Source organism: Amphiura filiformis, chromosome 9 (assembly GCF_039555335.1).
Source record: "Amphiura filiformis chromosome 9, Afil_fr2py, whole genome shotgun sequence".
Lineage (NCBI taxonomy): Eukaryota > Metazoa > Echinodermata > Ophiuroidea > Amphilepidida > Amphiuridae > Amphiura > Amphiura filiformis.
The window spans coordinates 54,277,420-54,301,346 of record NC_092636.1 but is presented as its reverse complement, the minus strand read 5'-3'; the positions used below and the strand labels follow the sequence as shown (position 1 = coordinate 54,301,346).

The window sequence follows — 23,927 nt, the reverse complement described above, 5'->3', positions numbered from 1 at the left end:
TTTATATTGAGCCCCTCAATTATATTATACTTCTAATTTATCCAAGGCAAATGATCTGAGAGTACACTTACAGGTCAGGCAATACATGGAGAAGAGCATGCAAATAAACATATGATTTTACCAAACATTCTTGTATATATTGTCTATAGAATCAAAAATATTGTTAACACACGGGTGCAAGACAACCGGCATCCCATATTCAATACTGTATCCTATATCATGTATATTGGGCAAGCAAGTATGAAAAACAAATGTGAGTGACTTCTCATAAAATGCGCCAATGTGTGCACATAATGCGCATTTCAATTCTGATGATATAATAAGAATTGTAGACAGAATTGCAGTCAACGTCTTTTCATTTTTCCTTTATTTTATTACCCTTGCAATGTGAAAGTTGACAGCAAATAATTGAGTAATGATCAAAATCTGATGCTTAAAAGCCTTGCAATCAATTTGAAATACAGCCACTGTAAAAATTCGAAAGAAGTGAATTATGAACATATACGTTGTGTAATGATGAAAAGCAAATTGACATCATGATATGTTATCCATTCTATGTTGGATTCTCTTGGAGAATATGAAATTATAGGATTTTCTATACAACATTCTAAGTTAATATACATTATTATAGACACATGCGAGAATATTATTCTCTACCATGTCTATAATCGGAGACATAATTAAAAAGACTTTGATTGCGTCATTGTGAATCAAATCCCCCACGATTCATGATTGGTTAGCTGCGCGTTAAAGAAGGGTTGATCCATCTGGTGCTTTCATCGGAGAAAAGGAATCGCAGAAAATGGCAAAAAATACTTTACTATAAATGTCAGAAAACAACGTTTCTAGACATTGTTAACATGCAGCTACCTTACTGCCTTCGGAAAGAAAGTTTCCCATTACTAAGACCTACCTTTTGAGACGGTTTGCATATTTGAAGGTGCAAAATGAGCCATAAGGCACGCTATTATCGCTGCGTTCTAAAACGCAATCATCATGATACTCGTAAACAAACCGTGCCCAAGTTTGATCGACAGATGACGCCAGACGCAAACTAAAGTGTTTTTACATGTTTTAATTCTGTATTTGATTGTACTATGTTTACCAATACTGTAAACATGCAATGCGAACGATTATATCTTCTACGGATAATCCAGATACAAATAAAACAACACTTGTCCCTGATATTGGTCACCCGAATATTTATATTAGGTAAAACAATACTCGTTTTACCGATACATACATCACGGTGCTCTACGGTGTTTTTGGCTTCCCGGATGCCACATTAATACTAGTCTCTTACTATTGGCTATCCAGCAAAGCAACACTATGTTTTTATAGTAGCTAATTGGTCACGCAGCTGCAGTTAAAACAACTCTAATCCCTGATATTATCCAGAACAACATGGTCTGTATGGACCTAATAGTGATCCGAATACACTCTATATTTTGATACTGGTCACCCGGATACAGGTAAAACAACACTCTGATATTGATCACCGTGTAAAATTAAGTAAAGCAAAACAAACCTCTAAATAATGGTAAATAAATTCCCACCGCTTCCCTTCTTTCCTTCCTCCCTTCCGTTCGTCCTTCCTTCCTTTCATACTCAAGATACTAGTAATCAGTATCTCGTGTTTATTAACGTAGATGTGATATACTAGCATATACGTGGCATGTATCTTTTACGTAGCTATGATGTATTTGCCTTTAGTGCGTGAAACCGGGTTTAATTCCCGGCGGTGGGGATTTGCTGGGAAATTGACTTGGGGGAAAAAATGCCTGAAATTAATTGGCAACCTCTGTAGATTAAATTCAGACTTCCGCTCTTCCTGTGGTTTATTTAGAATTGGGTAAATGAATGAATCATGAAAGTACTCCGTCCATCGGAGGGGACGTTAAGCCGTTGATGTGTTAACACCTGACTGCTCCAACCCATCCCGGTGTTCAAATGGACCCAAATGGAAATAAGCTTCAATAGAGGCTTAATCTAGGGTTATCCAGGGTTGTCAAAGCCCGAACAAATCAAATCAAATACTACCGTTACGGGTTCTTTATTCAAAATGTGAATGTACATTTCAAATAAATATTATACTTGCTAGAATTCGTAATTCGTTATTTACGACACTTACTCAACCACAAGGGCAAAATTTAGTCTGATCGTTGCAAAAAGTACGTTTAAGTTCGAAATAAAGGAAGGAAAATAAATATTACTTTACCTGAATCGCAAATGCAATTCCAAGTAGCATCAGTTGTCCTTTCGGTCCGACAAACTTTGGTCGCTTCACCGATTTCTTCCCGGATTGAAAAATCCTGAAGATGCGGTTGACTTTCAGCAGAGTAGGGGCATAAGTCAAGGTGAAGCTGGTTGTCATCATGGTTTCCGCAAATGAGCACGAGGTATAGGTAGGGGTCATTAGAAGAGGCACATGTGTGAGCAGAGCCAGGAGAATTCCAAACAAATTACATGCTGAAAGTTCTCGACTACTTGCTTTGATTAAGGCATGATTTTTGTGGTATATAAGACCGATAATTGCAAGCGATGTGAGAAATACACCCAGACTTGCTGATGCGATGATGACGATGATTATGGGGTCGTTGTAACCGACTGTACGCGGAATGATTGGAATACATTCGCTGAAGTTGTAATTTGGCCATTCAAGTTCAGGACATAATAAGCATTCTGTGTCATTGACGACAATGGCATTATCCGGACATTTACGGCATCCCCAGCAGCATTTACGGGAAAGGGGCACTGGATAGTACCCTGGGGAGCACTCCTCATGACACGTCGAATCACCGGGATTAGAATTGTCCTCTCCCCATTGGATTGAATCTTCCCATATCACGAAACTATCTTCTTCACTTGAAGGGTCCCAAATACCTATATCGACCATTTGGTAAACGCCGTCTTCAAACTGTAGATTACGATATTTGTATTTGCCTGCAGTGTCGCCATTCTTGTCAAAATAGAATGGGTCGCCATTGGCACCTTCAAAAGACACATTTAGTAGATAGCCCAGGAATTCTTCACCGTCAAGTGAATTAAGCTTCTCACATGGCCGTTGTTCCGAACAATACTCCTCAACATACGCATGAAGAGCATGAGCAAAGACGTACACAGAATTTATAGTCACAATGTCCAATGCTATAACTGGGACGGGATAGCTTGTTTCATCCACGTTATTCGACGAAGCTCTAAATCTGTCCACGTATTCGAGATACCACGGGTAGTGACTGGCATTGTTCAAATAGTTATCCCTGAAGTAAGAATGGAATTCAGGCACAATTTCGTTAAATAGTTGAACAAAAATACTTCCATGCGCTACGTGGTTTACCGAACTACCAGCAATACTGCTGCCCCAGCCATCGCTGCCTACCCAAGTAATCTTTTTCATGAACTTTGCTTTACTCACCGCTGTTAACAACGACTCAGCCGCTTCTTTTAGAGACACAACTACGACGACATCAGCTACGAGACTACTATTTAAAGTATTAGTAAGGTCCACAAGATCAGATTCTCGAGCAAACCCAGGGATTGGTAGAGTAACACCTATACAAATACCCCTTTCTTCCGCTAGTAGTTGGAGATGATGCGCTCCACGGATACCGTACGTGTCGGCCGAATACAACAAGGTAATGTACCTCCAATTGAAGTACTCTAATAAGTCTAGAATGGCACCTGCTTGAAAGTTGTCAGATGGGACAGTTCGAAGAAAGTAGGGATACTCTTCTGAGTCAGACAATTCGTCACTTGTCGCCGCCATTGATATGACTGGTACTTCGTATAATCGACCTATTCTTGCTACAACCGAACTTGTGGTGCTACGAGTAGGGCCAACAATACCGATAACAGATTTGGAAGGGATTCCAGTGGTTCCAGGACATGCCTTAAGGAATTCATCTCTGCCGGTTGGAGCGACCATAGTCATCGCAGACCACATGGCAATGTCTTGATTGCCACAATCATTTCGTATTTCTAACCCGATAGTTACATTTGGTAGCAAATCGTCTCTTTGGTTGATGGATTCCACGGCGTACAACCACATTTCGGCTATTTCGACGGTAGGAACGAGTAGCGAATTGCCACATGGTGCACCCCCTGGATACATTGGCAGCATACCCCCAATCATAACATCGCCTGGCTCATAGTAAAACTCACACACGTTTCCTGACAACACGCTACAGCATACTGTAATGATACACGTGAAATATACAAATAACCCTAGGAACATACTACACTGTGCCATTGTAGTTCAGATAAATTGTGTATTACGAATAAATGGACGAACTCAGGAACATCGTGATTGGTGCTGTTCGTGGAATCGATAGTTACTCGATGAATGCCATACACATATTACCCCGTGGGGTAGATCAAATACTATTTCTCCACCTCGTGATACAAACAGCTTCTCACGAATTAAACACTAGTTTGCAACTACTGCTAATAAATACCTTGGCGACTATATAGCTAGTTTGTATTGTCAACAAAACAACATCACTCAATCAATTAGGTGTACATGCGGGACTGTAGGTATAGTTATTAAATGATATGTAAATCAAGTTGTTTCAAAATGCCGTGATGGATATGAATACGAGCATTGTATATAAGCAAATTAAGCAATATGATAATTAAATTTGAAAAATACTATAGCTGTCGAAGTCACCGACAGTAGCTTGCCACTGATTCGATAATGAAACGGGCTATTTTAGTAGATACCTCAAGACTGAGGCGACACTTTATGCGTACTTCATTACATGGATAAACACAAGTGTCAACGAGTTGGTTGTTAAAGGCGTCAATGGCAAAAGACGAACCCGTAGTCTTACAATTATTACCCGCCAAGGTCCTAACGTAATTGATGTCCCAACATTTGTTTAAGTACTTCAAATGAAGCACTTGTTAAGGTCCAAGGCTCCGACTATAAAAATAACGAGTGCATTCGGATATAACATACAATGTATACAGTTCAACATGGTTTGACTTGACCAAAAATGTTCAGAACATCGCGGAAACCTTTGCACATACAGGTGATTGCACTGTCTAGTTCTCACTTTCCGTTCTACTTTATGATTGTTGTTCATTAATAACGATGTATTTTTATGAGGAGCCCCGGCGAACGGAAAGCCTACACTAGTATGATAGTATCACGAACGTGTATAGTGTTGGGGTATGTGTGTGCGGGGGGGGGGGATTGATGAGAAGTGTGGGGTGGCTTAGGTCTGTTATAGGTATAGGGTTATTATCTTGTTTGGACTTTTGCACGTTGTGTGTTATCTTTATGGAGATCTCGCAGATTCCTTGTGGAGACAAAAGGATGCATAATTTTTACCATGGTTTAAATAAGTAGCCTACCGGTAAGTATTATAGTCTTCAATATTATTCAGGGCATTTTTTAAGGTAATTGCACTTGTTTATTAGTAATGACTGTCCGTTTTAATTCATAAATTGCCCTTCGTTAGTGTTAGGCTGTTGATTTTTCGAATTATTTTTGCGAGGAGCCCCAGCTGAAGGAAAGACTACACTAGTAGTCCTTGAACAATGAGTGTTCATGTAAATTATATTATATCTCTGTGTGGGGCTGTGCAGGGGTGTGTTTGGGGTTGTGTGGGGTGGGCGGTGGTGCATGTGCATGGTTGTGGTGCAGGGGTGTGCTTGTGCGGTGTGTTTGTTTGTTTGTTTGTTTGTTTGTTTGTTTGTTTGTTTACAAGTGTTTGAACTTTGTTTATGCATGGGGTGGATATATCTGCGATGTGATTGCAAACGCTTGTGATTCTCGCTACGTATAAATCAAAAATCAATCAAAACAAATGTAACAAACGTCTATCTGTTGGTATGGTTATATTCAGGATACACAACTCTATTTCCTACTTTCTCTGCGAACAAATTAAAATGCTTCGATGTAAAATACTTCAATATTTAAAACGCAATCAGTTATATTACTTGTCAGTGTTGGAGGATATTTATTGTCGCTGTACAGCATCCGGCTGCTAGTGACTGATGAATTATATATTAAAGCACATACAATAACACAATATATTTTCCTAAAATCCCAAACCAAACATACACACACTTAAAACTACGGGGTCAAAATATAACCCCAAATGATACCTAAGTCAACTATGCACCGACTAAAAAAGGGTCGAATTTAACTCCACAAACATGGTTTGATCCCAAATTGTGGTTCAAATTAGCCCCATGACTAACATAATAATGGATCAAAGCTCTCTCTCTTTTTTAAATAACCCTTTCGGAGTCAAAAATTACTACACTTCGGGTGATTTTTAAATGATCATTTAGAGGGTCATTTCAAAAACCCAGGATATGACCCTCAATGTGGTTAATTTCAACCACAAAAAGCGACAAATAAAGGTAACCCCGTAAAAGGGTTACAATTTTGACCACATTATTGTTTTAAGGGATCTAAAATGAGCGTTTATTGCGTTTCGACAGTATTTTTTGTGGGACATGAGAGCACCTCGGACCTATCGAATTGTATTCTGAATACGAAGCATGTCTTTCTAATATCAAATAATTTTCATTTTTGAAAATCACAATATAATACAAATTTTATGACAAATTATAAAAATTTGATATTTTTCAAATTTTTGATATAGGCCTATAACAGTCCTCGAAGTAAATTATATAAATCTAATGATATATTCTTAAAGTGTATGTAGCAAGGAGGAAAAGCCGACGGTCAATTGAAAATTTTGACCTTTCATATTGAAGATATGGATTTTTTTCCCAAAAAGACCTAATTTTTTTTTGGTGTTTTGGGGAAAAAATCCATATCTTCAATACGAAAGGTCAAAATTTTCAATTGATCGTCGGCTTTTCATCCCACCTACATACACTTTAAGTATAAATCATCAGATTTATAAAGTTTACTTCAAGTACTGTTAAATATCAAAATATCAATTTTAATGATTTGCCATAAAATGTGTATTAAATTGCGAATTTCAAAAATCAAAATTATTTGATATCAGAATGACATTCTTCGTATTCAGAATGCAATTCGATATGTCTGATGTGATCTGATGTCCCAAAATAAATACTGTCCAAACGTTCATACCCCAGCCCTTAAGAGTGCAGAAACAAATATATAACTATAAAGAAGTAAAATATTTCTGCAGGCAATGAATTGGAACTAAAAAGTTAGTTTCCGAAACAAATGTAGGAACATGAGTGGTTTAATGTTATATGAAACATAAACTGAACGTCCTAAATTAATGAAGTGGACTCCGGTTATGTAAACTCAATATTAATACAACGTACTATTAGTTAGGCAATACAAAGCTGGTTCAAACTGTGGACAAGCCTTGTAATTTTAAGACATTAACCGCCCTTCAAAAACACAAATTTTCTTAAATGTTATTTGCCACCAACACCGTGACAAACAAGCATTGTTCAGTTTTTATAATAACTCCTGCAAGCCTGAAATATTAATATTATAAATATAATTATTTTAAATTATGTTATTCTTATTGACTTTAACGTCCCTAACTTAACTTGAGAAAATGACGGTGTAGGTTTCGGCCTTATAATTAATACCGTCAATATAGTTTGATTATGTTAAATGGTGTTTTTCCTCAACTGCCCAATGTGCTTGTGTAGACAACATTAACTTGAGAAAACAACGGCTTTAATCTAAACAATATTAGGTATACTCATTATCAATGTATACAATTATTAAACGTGCTTTTCTTAATACGTTATTAATGAAATGGAATTGATCAAACGAGGTAGAAAAATCACTCTGAAAATAATTAATAATAATTAGGTATATTTTACCCTTGAACATGCATTATTGAAGCCTGAGGGTGGTTTACTTGTTACTTGAGGAAGGGCATAATATGCCCATAATTATGGCCTCACACAAGTTATGTGAAATGTCAGTTGTATAATAATAGCTCCAAATTTATTTATCAAATATAAAATTGAGGACTTCAACGGTTTCGCCGCCGAACAAACGTGAAGCGGTCTTGCTTTCTTCAGGATTAGCCTCTGACTTATTCAGGACAAAATATTGGGAGTTCTGCACTGGACTGCCACTTGTCTGGTAAGCTTCTCCTTGCTTGCTCAATTATATTAGATTTCCCTTTGTCAACTTAAGAGATAGTGACTCTGAAAAGAGCATTTATAGCAGGTGCCCTTCTTCCTACTTAAGATTCAGTGGCTCTGAAAAGAGCTGTTGTAATAGATACGCCTGTTCCTACTTAAGATTTGATGGCTCTGAAAAGAGCCGTTCAAGCGGACATTGTTCACTAACAGGTTGGCGGCTCTGAAAAGAGCCGTTTATAGTAGGTGCCTCTTTATAGTGCCCCTTTAGCCTAATTGCTATAGGGCACAAACGATATTTTCGGAGCCCTAAACTTTCAGTGGACAAGGGCAGTCCGCATGCACAACTCTTTTCAGAGCAATAAAATCTTCAGAAGGAAAGTGTTCAAGTCATTCAAATGGACCTTAATTATGGAATTTAAGTTGCATTGTGACAACAAAAAATAGTGTCAGAATACGGATAACAATTGCATCCATGCAGATGCAGCTATGCATGGAGCCTCTTATAAAGTTTCATATAATTATTTTCTTACAAATATCTTGTGCGCAGTTAATAATGCGCTTAAAAAGGAAGTGCCAGTAACAGGATTTCACCGTTATACGTGCTTGAGAAAGATTGTCTTTGCTTGTCATCAAAGTATAAAATCTATCAAACGATCGTTTTGAGGCAATGTACTGAGAATATCCATACAGATAAACAAGTAATGTGATTGAAATGGCCTTCACTAAAGCATATAATCATTGTTACAAATCACTATATTGTATTATATACTTCAAACTCAATATAAACGTATTCGCTGTAGAAGTGACGTAATAAATCGGATTAACTACCATAGCAATGAATGAATACAATTTTGACTATATCGCTCTGCACTACAAGCAGGTTGTACTCATCATGGAGCTAATAAAGATGGAGAAGCAATAGATTTTTGGTTTCTGAACAAAAGAGAAACCAAAACTATATATTTGAAATGAGGGACTGAGCCCCCACACACACACACACCCCCCAATCTTCTCCCTCTATCTTCTACTTTTTGCAGTAAAAAGTAAAAGTCATTAGGTTATTAGAGGTCATATAATGGCCTTCCATCGATTCTGGTACATGGGATTAAGGACATGAATCGATTTTGTTTATAGCACCTATACAATTACAGTAGTGGCCATGTTGTAATGGCGAATGCAAATATTTGGATGGTCTATATATTTTCACAGTGAAATCAGCTTAGGCTATTTCGTAGTCTCAAGCCAATGCTTTCAAACTAAAGCAATGCTTTCAAATGTAGACTGTTTTGTTCGACTTCTCTGCTCGTGAATATTGCACTGCGAAATTTAAACATTTCTTTTGTATACTTAGATCAGGTAACTCGAAAATCCTGTAATTTTATTCGTCCCACCACTTATAAGAAACTGAAACCAAAACCGAAACTACCTGTCACAAATGTTTAGTTTTAAACAAAAGGTAGAAACAAAGAGTTCGATATCTTGTGATTCAAGTGGTTAGGCAGGACAATAGTCTAATAGGAAACCACGTGACCAAAACCAAAACCAAAACTAAAACTATATATTTGAAATGAGGCACTGTACCGCGTGAACGTTGTAGTGCAAGGCGATATAGTCAAAATTGTATTCATCCATTGCTATGGTAGTTAATCCGATTATTACGTCACTTCGACAGCGAATTCGCTATGCAAGTTTGGAACAACTTTTCGCGAAGGCCAGTTAAATCAACGCGTCTATTTCGTCGGATGTTTAATGTTATGTCTAATAAAAAAAAAGGAGAGGGTGCGATATAATACGTGTGTATCACCAGAGGAATTCTAGAGTGGGAAAAGGCTATTTTGGTAGGAGCTTCTCGAAGGGCTTGGGGAAATTAATAGAGGTTATCCGTGTTCTATAAGCTGCATATCCTATCAGCGACTGCTATACCTTGTTTAGGACTTTCAAAAGAAGTACCTGCATGTGCAACCATGACTGTTTCAAAATATCCCGCCAAAGTCATGCAGGTAACTCCGAGGTCGTGCATTGAATTGGTTTGAATGAGGAATTCTACGGGAACCGGTACCTATTGTTTCAGTTTTCAGTTTCAGTTTCAGTTTAGAAGTCACACTTGAGTAACGTGGATAACCTCTATTACGGAGAGAGAAAACGATATAAAAGAGGGGGAGGAGAAAGATAGATATAGAGGAGCGAGAAAATGAAAAAGAAAGATATAGAAGCTTATAGTGAGGAAGTTCGAGAATAGAGCAAGACTCAGAGACAGATAAGATAAGAGAAGAGAAGAGAGAGGAGGGAGTGAGAGAGATAGAGAGAGTTAAAGAGGGGGGGGGGAGACCAAGAGCTACCAAGAAGGTCAATAAGGATTTTTCCCTTGACGCTACTACACTACAATTTATTCATGAACAAAATATTCAACAGTGTAATCATGGTAATAGTAGACAACGCTGTTTTATTGTGATGACTTTTTTTTTTTTTTTTTAAAGAGTCATTATACCCATGACAATATTACACTGTAATCACTGGTAATGACTTTCCTTGTGTGATGAAACAGCTCTTTACAAAGATAAAAATACTCTTCAGCAAAGATGTTTTATTGTTTTCCTGCGGAGTATTATTATCTTTCAATTGTGAGCGCAATGAGAAGCAAAATTGTAATAAAGAAATATTATCATCGGCGCCGGATATACAGGTATAGTGTTTTTTTTTTTTTTTGTTTGTTTTGTCCCAACAATTCTTGTGCTGAAGAGTGAAGATATACACCAATGGTCTTTTATTCATTTATCTTGATCAATGCATTTCAACGTTTACCTTGCGGAATAGTTTGTTTTTTGTATTTTATTTTACAAAAAAATATAAAGTATATTGAAGATTGTATATGGCCAATATTCAGAGATGAATATTTGATCACAGTTGATGATAAAAGCAAAGGCCCGGATATCCTGGATAGAGATAACAGCGGCAATAGAGTCTTTGAAAAAGAAGGCAGCAGAAGGTGCGGATGGTATAGCAAGATAATAATTGTGATAAAGAGCCTTGGAGACAAGAGCACTACAGAACTGAAGGAAACCTGCAAGCAAATTCATATCATGAGACAGGCCAGATGACTTCATCATGAAAGGAACACTGATCCTACTGCAAATGCCACCGAGTGTATATAGACTGCACCATCAGCGTTATCACTCTGCGAATCCTTAGGGTGGAATCAAAGGCTAAACACTTTATTGGATAAACCCAGCGTTCTTTTTACGAACATTTTGGTATGTTTAGAAAGATATTTTGCCTAAAAGTTCATTTGTTCTGGCATGACCAAAGCATGATGTCCAAAGCAACAATTTGCTCACCTGAACTTTTGAATATATCACAATAGGTAGTGAGGGGTGTAGATGTAACCTAAAGCGTTTGTCATCTGGATACCCGAACTGTTCAGAATCTCAGGATGCTTTCAGTTTAGGTCACGTATAGTGCACCCCCACCCCACCGCACCGCTTAGGTGTGTATCTGTGGTGAGGGGGCCAGCAACCCCACTCTTCAACTTCTCTCGCTAAGTTAAAGAAGCCTCGAATGGACGGATCAAAACGGAAACGACCCTTGCCTGCCCAATGACTACTGGAAACGGGCCTGACTTTACTATATCAACATCAGAGGACTACGTTCAAACATCGATGAGCTGTCTAATCTGTGCCATGAACGAAAGCCATCCATTATTGTCATCGTGGAAACCTTCTTGGATGCTACTGTGAATGATGGTGCTGACTGCATAACTATACCAGGATACTCCCTCAGCTGTCGTAGAGACAGAGCTACATCCAACAGAGGAGTGATCGCCATCTATTGCCTGGAGTGTATCGCCATATCATGACAGTGCTATTGATCCAGAGGACATGGAGCTGATGTGGTTCTCAGTGACAATGAAGTCGCAGAAAATACTCTTTGCTGCTGTCTATAGATCATTCATTCATTCATTTCATTTCATTCGGCTGCGAAGCAGGCGACTACAAAGTTTCTCCATGTACTTCGATCTGAAGCCAAAGTGGCAATGGCATCTGTCAGTAGAAAGTTGTCGAAATCCCCCAACAGTTTTTTTTTTTAAGACAAGTAGGATGTTCTTTGCCTTCCAGGTCTTCTTTTACCATGTAATGGGGTGTAGAGAGCAAATCTTCTGTATGGTTCATCTTCCTGCATCTTCAGGATATGTCCCAGGAATGTAGTTGTCGTGATCTGACAGAATTGATAAGAGGCACAGTGTTGGTGATGGTATAGACCCTTTCATTACTAACATGGTCAGTGCGCTTGATGTTCAGCATTATCCTGTAACATGATGTACCAAAAGCGGTGATCTTATTTTCCATGTCAGTAGATATCATCCAGGACTCGCAGCCATAGAGCAATACTGTAACACAATAGGTGTAAAACAGCTTGACTTTTATTGCAACAGTCACTGTTGGACTTCTCCACAGATGCTCCAGTTTCCAAAATGCATACCAAGCAAGCGCCTTCCGTCAGGAGAGGTCACTGGTGCTAGAGCCCATCATGGTACCAAGATATTTAAAATCGGTGACATACTTGATGGGTTCTCCGTATACTTGGAGTGGTGGCTGAGGATTGCAGTTGATGGTCATATACTCAGTTTTGGGAACACTGATCCTAGTGCTAACTGCTAACAGTGATATTATCAGCTATCTGAACCTTGTCAAAGCTCTCTGAATTCAATGCACAATCAATGGTTCTTCTGGGCGACTTCAATGTCCACCACGACGAATGGCTTGGCAGCGCAGAAGAATCTGCTCCGGAAGTTCAGCATTCAGCAACGTGCTCAATGGAAAAGATAGCCTTCAAGGTCAAAGATGTTAGGAAGCTTCACTGGAATCTGCAACCAGATAAAGCTACTGGTCCTGACGAAATCCCTGCAAGAGTCCTGAAGAAGTGCAGCGCAGAACTTGCAAGACCACTCAGCCTGCTCTTTAAGCTTTGTTTCTCCAAGGTTTTCCCAAGCCAGTGGAAGACTGCATCTGTCATCACAATTCACAAGAGAGATTCGAATTCTAATCCATCTATGTACCGCCCATCTCTCTGCTCTGCATTATCAGCAAGGACATGGTCAACTATTTGACCCCAAATTGTGGTTAAAATTAGCCCCATGACTAAAATTAAAATAACTACATGTAATAATATGAATCAAATCTCTCTTTTTTTAAATAACCCGTTCGGGGTCAAAATTACTACACTTGGTGATTTTAAAATGACCATTTAGAAGGTCATTTCAAAAACCCAGGATGTAACCCTCAACGTGGTTGATTTCAACCACAACAGGCGTCAAATAAAAGTAACCCCGTGTTAAAATTTTGACCACGTTACTGTTTTAAGAGTGCAGAAACAAATAACTAAAAGAAGTAAAACATTTCTGCAGGCAATTAATTCATGTAATTAGGACTAAAACGATGGGACAAATGTAGGAACATGGGTGGTTTAATGTTGAAGCATAAACTGAACGCCCTCCTAAATTAATGAAGTTGACTCCGGTTGCTCCGGTTACGTAAACCCAATATTAGTACAACGCACTATTAGTTTATCATAGGCAATACAAAGTTGGTACTGCGGACAAGCCATGTAATTCTAAGGCATTAACCGCCCTTCAAAACACACATTTTCTTAGATGTTATTTGCCACCAACACCGTGACAAACAAGCATTGTTCAGTTTTTATAATAACTCCTGCAAGCCTGAAATATTAATATTATAAATATCATTATTTTAAATTATGTTATTCTTATTGACGTTAACGTCCCTAACTTGACTTGAGAAAATGACGGTGTCGGTTACCCAATGTGCTTGTGTAGACAACATTAACTTGAGAAAACAACGGCTTTAATCTAAACAATATAGGTATACTCATTATCAATGTATACAATTATTAAACGTGCTTTTCTTAACGCGGCTGTGTACTCTAGCCATTGTTTCTTTCTCAAAATTGAGTTTTTATGATATGTTTGTACCTTGTTATGTTTTTTATAAATACAAGGAATGAAAATCCAGATTTGTAAACTCCAACTGGAATATTTTAAGGATTTTATTTCACTATTCCACTCGTGTTTGAAATTGAAAAGGAAAGAAAATCTTTGTTGTACCAGCAAGGTACACGCGCGCAACAACTCATCGCGTTGCGTATCGCGCAATTTGTTAACGCACAAATACGCGACGCTTATCTGCATGCGCGGCGCATCTTATGGAAACACCACGGAAGCACTGATTTCACAAAAACCTAGTGGTCATTTAATGGCTCCGTTTTAGCTGATAAAATGTGGGTTTTTTCAAGTTCTTTCCCCGATTTAAATATCAAGTTATGAATGGATTTCGCTCAAACTTCTCAAGGGGCTGTGGATTTACCCGATGTTCACGTAATATAAGTTACAAAAACGAAAACTGTCGCATTCTCCTGTGAGATTCGATGAAAGTGCAAAATGTGACCACTTTAAACTTCAACGGCCATTATTTCAATGTTCATTTTCTCGGTAAAATGACGATTTAGGTACACGATAACTCAATAAATACAGCATCTATAGGTAAGCAAATATGATCATCGTAAAAAGCATGATCGACTCAAGAAACGGTTTTCTCATTTTTTTATATTTTGGTCTATTTCCGATTTTGGGCATCATTTTGTGCAAATAGGCGTTTTGAATTTTAAAAAGTTCATTTTGATGCCTTATATGGTCAATATCTCAAAAAATAAGGCCAATATCAAAAAATTAAAAAACCGTTTTTGGAATGGAGCCTCAAGATTGAGCTAAAAACTAAATAAAATATTTTGGAAAGAGTGTTTTTTTGTTATGATGTACCTAACAAATATTGCCAAAAACTCACTTTTTGTGATTTTCTTCAAAATTGTTGTTTTTACCCCAAATCTGTATTTATATTAAGATTTATTGATGTCTTGCCTTCATAAAAATGTATACTTTTATATGTTTTGCGCGAATAATTACAAAGTTATTGCACTTTTACTACATACATGTCTGAGAGTACACAGCCACCTTAATACGTTATTAATGAAATTAAATTGATCAATCGAGGTAGAAAAATCACTCTGAAAATAATTAGGTATATTTTACCCTTGAACATGCATTATTGAAGCCTGGGGATTGGTTTACTTGTTACTTGAGGAAGGGCATAATATGCCCATAATTATGGCCTCACACAAGTTATGTGAAATATCAGTTGTATATTTCAAACAGGTCCAAAAATTTTATCAAGTATAAAATTGAGGACTTCAACGGTTTCGCCGTCGAACAAACGTGAAGCGGTCTTGCTTTCGTCAGGATTAGCCTCTGACTTATTCAGGACAAAAATATTGGTAGTTCTGCACTAGACTGCCACTTGTCTGGTAAGATTATGAGCTTCTCCTTACTTGCTCAATTATATTGACCTACCTTGACCTAAGGCGTCGGCACGGAGGTTGATATGCACTCTGCCTTGCCGTCTGATCCATGGTGATTCCATGCCATACCACTCGGTCTTTGGCTAGCCTTTCTGCTGCTGCCACGGAGGTGATATTTCGAGCTAAGCAGTCTGTTTTGATAGTGTCCATCCATCTTTTGGGAGGTCTTCCACATGGTCTTTTCCCATGCACATTGCACTCTAGCAATTATATTAGATTTGCCCTTCTTCATACTTAAGATTCAGTGGCTCTGAAAAGAGCTGTTGTAGTAGATACGCCTTTTCCTACTTAAGATTTGATGGCTCTGAAAAGAGCCGTTCAACCGGACATTTTTCACTAACAGGTTTGATATTTCACTAACAGGTTTCAAATTTTTGATATAGGCCTATAACAGTCCTCGAAGTAAATTATATAAATCTAATGATATATTCTTAAAGTGTATGTAGCAAGGAGGAAAAGCCGACGGTCAATTGAAAATTTTGACCTTTCATATTGAAGATATGGATTTTTTCCCAAAAAGACCTAATTTTTTTGGTGTTTTGGGGAAAAAATCCATATCTTCAATACGAAAGGTCAAAATTTTCAATTGATCGTCGGCTTTTCATCCCACCTACATACACTTTAAGTATAAATCATCAGATTTATAAAGTTTACTTCAAGTACTGTTAAATATCAAAAATATCAATTTTAATGATTTGCCATAAAATGTGTATTAAATTGCGAATTTCAAAAATCAAAATTATTTGATATCAGAATGACATTCTTCGTATTCAGAATGCAATTCGATATGTCTGATGTGATCTGATGTCCCAAAATAAATACTGTCCAAACGTTCATACCCCAGCCCTTAAGAGTGCAGAAACAAATATATAACTATAAAGAAGTAAAATATTTCTGCAGGCAATGAATTGGAACTAAAAAGTTAGTTTCCGAAACAAATGTAGGAACATGAGTGGTTTAATGTTATATGAAACATAAACTGAACGTCCTAAATTAATGAAGTGGACTCCGGTTATGTAAACTCAATATTAATACAACGTACTATTAGTTAGGCAATACAAAGCTGGTTCAAACTGTGGACAAGCCTTGTAATTTTAAGACATTAACCGCCCTTCAAAAACACAAATTTTCTTAAATGTTATTTGCCACCAACACCGTGACAAACAAGCATTGTTCAGTTTTTATAATAACTCCTGCAAGCCTGAAATATTAATATTATAAATATAATTATTTTAAATTATGTTATTCTTATTGACTTTAACGTCCCTAACTTAACTTGAGAAAATGACGGTGTAGGTTTCGGCCTTATAATTAATACCGTCAATATAGTTTGATTATGTTAAATGGTGTTTTTCCTCAACTGCCCAATGTGCTTGTGTAGACAACATTAACTTGAGAAAACAACGGCTTTAATCTAAACAATATTAGGTATACTCATTATCAATGTATACAATTATTAAACGTGCTTTTCTTAATACGTTATTAATGAAATGGAATTGATCAAACGAGGTAGAAAAATCACTCTGAAAATAATTAATAATAATTAGGTATATTTTACCCTTGAACATGCATTATTGAAGCCTGAGGGTGGTTTACTTGTTACTTGAGGAAGGGCATAATATGCCCATAATTATGGCCTCACACAAGTTATGTGAAATGTCAGTTGTATAATAATAGCTCCAAATTTATTTATCAAATATAAAATTGAGGACTTCAACGGTTTCGCCGCCGAACAAACGTGAAGCGGTCTTGCTTTCTTCAGGATTAGCCTCTGACTTATTCAGGACAAAATATTGGGAGTTCTGCACTGGACTGCCACTTGTCTGGTAAGCTTCTCCTTGCTTGCTCAATTATATTAGATTTCCTTTGTCAACTTAAGAGATAGTGACTCTGAAAAGAGCATTTATAGCAGGTGCCCTTCTTCCTACTTAAGATTCAGTGGCTCTGAAAAGAGCTGTTGTAATAGATACGCCTGTTCCTACTTAAGATTTGATGGCTCTGAAAAGAGCCGTTCAAGCGGACATTGTTCACTAACAGGTTGGCGGCTCTGAAAAGAGCCGTTTATAGTAGGTGCCTCTTTATAGTGCCCCTTTTAGCCTAATTGCTATAGGGCACAAACGATATTTTCGGAGCCCTAAACTTTCAGTGGACAAGGGGCAGTCCGCATGCACAACTCTTTTCAGAGCAATAAAATCTTCAGAAGGAAAGTGTTCAAGTCATTCAAATGGACCTTAATTATGGAATTTAAGTTGCATTGTGACAACAAAAATAGTGTCAGAATACGGATAACAATTGCATCCATGCAGATGCAGCTATGCATGGAGCCTCTTATAAAGTTTCATATAATTATTTTCTTACAAATATCTTGTGCGCAGTTAATAATGCGCTTAAAAAGGAAGTGCCAGTAACAGGATTTCACCGTTATACGTGCTTGAGAAAGATTGTCTTTGCTTGTCATCAAAGTATAAAATCTATCAAACGATCGTTTTGAGGCAATGTACTGAGAATATCCATACAGATAAACAAGTAATGTGATTGAAATGGCCTTCACTAAAGCATATAATCATTGTTACAAATCACTATATTGTATTATATACTTCAAACTCAATATAAACGTATTCGCTGTAGAAGTGACGTAATAAATCGGATTAACTACCATAGCAATGAATGAATACAATTTTGACTATATCGCTCTGCACTACAAGCAGGTTGTACTCATCATGGAGCTAATAAAGATGGAGAAGCAATAGATTTTTGGTTTCTGAACAAAAGAGAAACCAAAACTATATATTTGAAATGAGGGACTGAGCGATCTAGCGATAGGCTTCTAGCCAATCAGATAGGACTCCTTTTCTTGCGTTCGGAAAGGCGAGGTCTCTTATTAGTGAAATACCAATCGCCCGTCGCTCACCAACGGAGTATTAGGACGTGATTCATTTCAGGGAAAAAGTATTTATTTAGACGCTGTTGACACTCCCTCATTTCAAATATATAGTTTTGGTTTCTCTTTTGTTCAGAAACCAAAAATCAAGGGATTAAAAAGTAGGGCTGATCTGATCTGCAATCATAACACTATTATGCTGGGAGGACACAGTATAGGGTATATAACCAGAAGTATACAATAGCCTATTGTGCTAACATAATTATTATCATGATTGATATCGGAAATCTATCCTGCGGACGACAGTTGATGCTCTCTGTCGAAGGTAGGTGGCATATTACACTCACGAGTTCTAGGCCTAGAAATCATATACATGCGCGTATACTGAAGGATGGGGTGGGGTGGGGGAATTTGTTTGTTTGTATGAAACATAAACGAAGCATGGAGATGATTGATTATGAATTAGTTTATTATCCCCGGGAAGCACAACCCATACCTCTTTAAGAGGGGGCTCCCTCCCTATATAACCACCTCTTTCCTAAATTACCCCTTTCCCCCTCCTCCTCCCCTACATTCGATATCTTCATCTCGAGCTCTCCTCCCCTTCTCTTTCACTTCCAATGCTCTCTCTCATATGTTTCTCTCTCTCCAGGCCCATATCCCTCTTGCCCTCCACCCCCCCCCACACACACACACACCCCAATCTTCTCCCCTCTATCTTCTACTTTTTGCAGTAAAAAGTAAAAGTCATTAGGTTATTAGAGGTCATATAATGGCCTTCCATCGATTCTGGTACATGGGATTAAGGACATGAATCGATTTTGTTTATAGCACCTATACAATTACAGTAGTGGCCCCTTTTATAATGTCGAATGCAAATATTTCGATGGTCTATATATTTTCACAGTGAAATCAGCTTAGGCTATTTCGTAGTCTCAAGCCAATGCTTTCAAACTAAAGCAATGCTTTCAAATGTAGACTGTTTTGTTCGACTTCTCTGCTCGTGAATATTGCACTGCGAAATTTAAACATTTCTTTTGTATACTTAGATCAGGTAACTCGAAAATCCTGTAATTTTATTCGTCCCACCACTTATAAGAAACTGAAACCAAAACCGAAACTACCTGTCACAAATGTTTAGTTTTAAACAAAAGGTAGAAACAAAGAGTTCGATATCTTGTGATTCAAGTGGTTAGGCAGGACAATAGTCTAATAGGAAACCACGTGACCAAAACCAAAACCAAAACTAAAACTATATATTTGAAATGAGGCACTGTACCGCGTGAACGTTGTAGTGCAAGGCGATATAGTCAAAAATTGTATTCATCCATTGCTATGGTAGTTAATCCGATTATTACGTCACTTCGACAGCGAATTCGCTATGCAAGTTTGGAACAACTTTTCGCGAAGGCCAGTTAAATCAACGCGTCTATTTCGTCGGATGTTTAATGTTATGTCTAATAAAAAAAAAAAGGAGAGGGTGCGATATAATACGTGTGTATCACCAGAGGAATTCTAGAGTGGGAAAAGGCTATTTTGGTAGGAGCTTCTCGAAGGGCTTGGGGAAATTAATAGAGGTTATCCGTGTTCTATAAGCTGCATATCCTATCAGCGACTGCTATACCTTGTTTAGGACTTTCAAAAGAAGTACCTGCATGTGCAACCATGACTGTTTCAAAATATCCCGCCAAAGTCATGCAGGTAACTCCGAGGTCGTGCATTGAATTGGTTTGAATGAGGAATTCTACGGGAACCGGTACCTATTGTTTCAGTTTTCAGTTTCAGTTTCAGTTTAGAAGTCACACTTGAGTAACGTGGATAACCTCTATTACGGAGAGAGAAAACGATATAAAAAGAGGGGGGAGGAGAAAGATAGATATAGAGGAGCGAGAAAATGAAAAAGAAAGATATAGAAGCTTATAGTGAGGAAGTTCGAGAATAGAGCAAGACTCAGAGACAGATAAGATAAGAGAAGAGAAGAGAGAGGAGGGAGTGAGAGAGATAGAGAGAGTTAAAGAGGGGGGAGACCAAGAGCTACCAAGAAGGTCAATAATGATTTTTCCCTTGACGCTAATACACTACAATTTATTCATGAACAAAATATTCAACAGTGTAATCATGGTAATAGTAGACAACGCTGTTTTATTGTGATGACTTTTTCCCGTGTGATGAAAAGAGTCATTATACCCATGACAATATTACACTGTAATCACTGGTAATGACTTTCCTTGTGTGATGAAACAGCTCTTTACAAAGATAAAAATACTCTTCAGCAAAGATGTTTTATTGTTTTCCTGCGGAGTATTATTATCTTTCAATTGTGAGCGCAATGAGAAGCAAAATTGTAATAAAGAAATATTATCATCGGCGCCGGATATACAGGTATAGTGTTTTTTGTTTTGTTTGTTTGTTTTGTCCCAACAATTCTTGTGCTGAAGAGTGAAGATATACACCAATGGTCTTTTATTCATTTATCTTGATCAATGCATTTCAACGTTTACCTTGCGGAATAGTTTGTTTTTTTGTATTTTATTTTACAAAAAAAATATAAAGTATATTGAAGATTGTATATGGCCAATATTCAGAGATGAATATTTGATCACAGTTGATGATAAAAGCAAAGGCCCGGATATCCTGGATAGAGATAACAGCGGCAATAGAGTCTTTGAAAAAGAAGGTAGCAGAAGGTGCGGATGGTATAGCAAGATAATAATTGTGATAAAGAGCCTTGGAGACAAGAGCACTACAGAACTGAAGGAAACCTGCAAGCAAATTCATATCATGAGACAGGCCAGATGACTTCATCATGAAAGGAACACTGATCCTACTGCAAATGCCACCGAGTGTATATAGACTGCACCATCAGCGTTATCACTCTGCGAATCCTTAGGGTGGAATCAAAGGCTAAACACTTTATTGGATAAACCCAGCGTTCTTTTTTACGAACATTTTGGTATGTTTAGAAAGATATTTTGCCTAAAAGTTCATTTGTTCTGGCATGACCAAAGCATGATGTCCAAAGCAACAATTTGCTCACCTGAACTTTTGAATATATCACAATAGGTAGTGAGGGGTGTAGATGTAACCTAAAGCGTTTGTCATCTGGATACCCGAACTGTTCAGAATCTCAGGATGCTTTCAGTTTAGGTCACGTATAGTGCACCCCACCCCACCGCACCGCTTAGGTGTGTATCTGTGGTGAGGGGGCCAGCAACCCCCACTCTTCAACTTCTCTCGCTAAGTTAAAGAAGCCTCGAATGGACGGATCAAAACGGAAACGACCCTTGCCTGCCCAATGACTACTGGAAACGGGCCTGACTTTACTATATCAACATCAGAGGACTACGTTCAAACATCGATGAGCTGTCTAATCTGTGCCATGAACGAAAGCCATCCATTATTGTCATCGTGGAAACCTTCTTGGATGCTACTGTGAATGATGGTGCTGACTGCATAACTATACCAGGATACTCCCTCAGCTGTCGTAGAGACAGAGCTACATCCAACAGAGGAGGGATCGCCATCTATTGCCTGGAGTGTATCGCCATATCATGACAGTGCTATTGATCCAGAGGACATGGAGCTGATGTGGTTCTCAGTGACAATGAAGTCGCAGAAAATACTCTTTGCTGCTGTCTATAGATCATTCATTCATTCATTTCATTTCATTCGGCTGCGAAGCAGGCGACTACAAAGTTTCTCCATGTACTTCGATCTGAAGCCAAAGTGGCAATGGCATCTGTCAGTAGAAAGTTGTCGAAATCCCCCAACAGTTTTTGCACATAAGACAAGTAGGATGTTCTTTGCCTTCCATGTCTTCTTTTACCATGTAATGGGGTGTAGAGAGCAAATCTTCTGTATGGTTCATCTTCCTGCATCTTCAGGATATGTCCCAGGAATGTAGTTGTCGTGATCTGACAGAATTGATAAGAGGCACAGTGTTGGTGATGGTATAGACCCTTTCATTACTAACATGGTCAGTGCGCTTGATGTTCAGCATTATCCTGTAACATGATGTACCAAAAGCGGTGATCTTATTTTCCATGTCAGTAGATATCATCCAGGACTCGCAGCCATAGAGCAATACTGTAACACAATAGGTGTAAAACAGCTTGACTTTTATTGCAACAGTCACTGTTGGACTTCTCCACAGATGCTCCAGTTTCCAAAATGCATACCAAGCAAGCGCCTTCCGTCAGGAGAGGTCACTGGTGCTAGAGCCCATCATGGTACCAAGATATTTAAAATCGGTGACATACTTGATGGGTTCTCCGTATACTTGGAGTGGTGGCTGAGGATTGCAGTTGATGGTCATATACTCAGTTTTGGGAACACTGATCCTAGTGCTAACTGCTAACAGTGATATTATCAGCTATCTGAACCTTGTCAAAGCTCTCTGAATTCAATGCACAATCAATGGTTCTTCTGGGCGACTTCAATGTCCACCACGACGAATGGCTTGGCAGCGCAGAAGAATCTGCTCCGGAAGTTCAGCATTCAGCAACGTGCTCAATGGAAAAGATAGCCTTCAAGGTCAAAGATGTTAGGAAGCTTCACTGGAATCTGCAACCAGATAAAGCTACTGGTCCTGACGAAATCCCTGCAAGAGTCCTGAAGAAGTGCAGCGCAGAACTTGCAAGACCACTCAGCCTGCTCTTTAAGCTTTGTTTCTCCAAGGTTTTCCCAAGCCAGTGGAAGACTGCATCTGTCATCACAATTCACAAGAGAGATTCGAATTCTAATCCATCTATGTACCGCCCATCTCTCTGCTCTGCATTATCAGCAAGGACATGGTCAACTATTTGACCCCAAATTGTGGTTAAAATTAGCCCCATGACTAAAATTAAAATAACTACATGTAATAATATGAATCAAATCTCTCTTTTTTTTTAAATAACCCGTTCGGGGTCAAAAATTACTACACTTCGGGTGATTTTAAAATGACCATTTAGAAGGTCATTTCAAAAACCCAGGATGTAACCCTCAACGTGGTTGATTTCAACCACAACAGGCGTCAAATAAAAGTAACCCCGTGTTAAAATTTTGACCACGTTACTGTTTTAAGAGTGCAGAAACAAATAACTAAAAGAAGTAAAACATTTCTGCAGGCAATTAATTCATGTAATTAGGACTAAAACGATGGGACAAATGTAGGAACATGGGTGGTTTAATGTTGAAGCATAAACTGAACGCCCTCCTAAATTAATGAAGTTGACTCCGGTTGCTCCGGTTACGTAAACCCAATATTAGTACAACGCACTATTAGTTTATCATAGGCAATACAAAGTTGGTACTGCGGACAAGCCATGTAATTCTAAGGCATTAACCGCCCTTCAAAAACACACATTTTCTTAGATGTTATTTGCCACCAACACCGTGACAAACAAGCATTGTTCAGTTTTTATAATAACTCCTGCAAGCCTGAAATATTAATATTATAAATATCATTATTTTAAATTATGTTATTCTTATTGACGTTAACGTCCCTAACTTGACTTGAGAAAATGACGGTGTCGGTTACCCAATGTGCTTGTGTAGACAACATTAACTTGAGAAA

At 38.0% G+C, this 23,927-nt stretch overlaps 1 protein-coding gene across 1 annotated transcript in view; it reads right to left on the bottom strand.

Moving 5' to 3' along the window:
• The window catches only part of LOC140161178 (metabotropic glutamate receptor-like), a 32,965-nt gene extending 28,607 nt beyond the window's left edge, over nt 1-4,358 (bottom strand). The window contains exon 1 of the mRNA XM_072184625.1: nt 2,219-4,358. Coding sequence (XP_072040726.1) covers nt 2,219-4,249 — 2,031 coding nt within the window. The 5' untranslated portion in view covers nt 4,250-4,358. The remainder of the gene's footprint in view (nt 1-2,218) is intronic.
• Nucleotides 4,359-23,927: the final 19,569 nt, after the last annotated feature.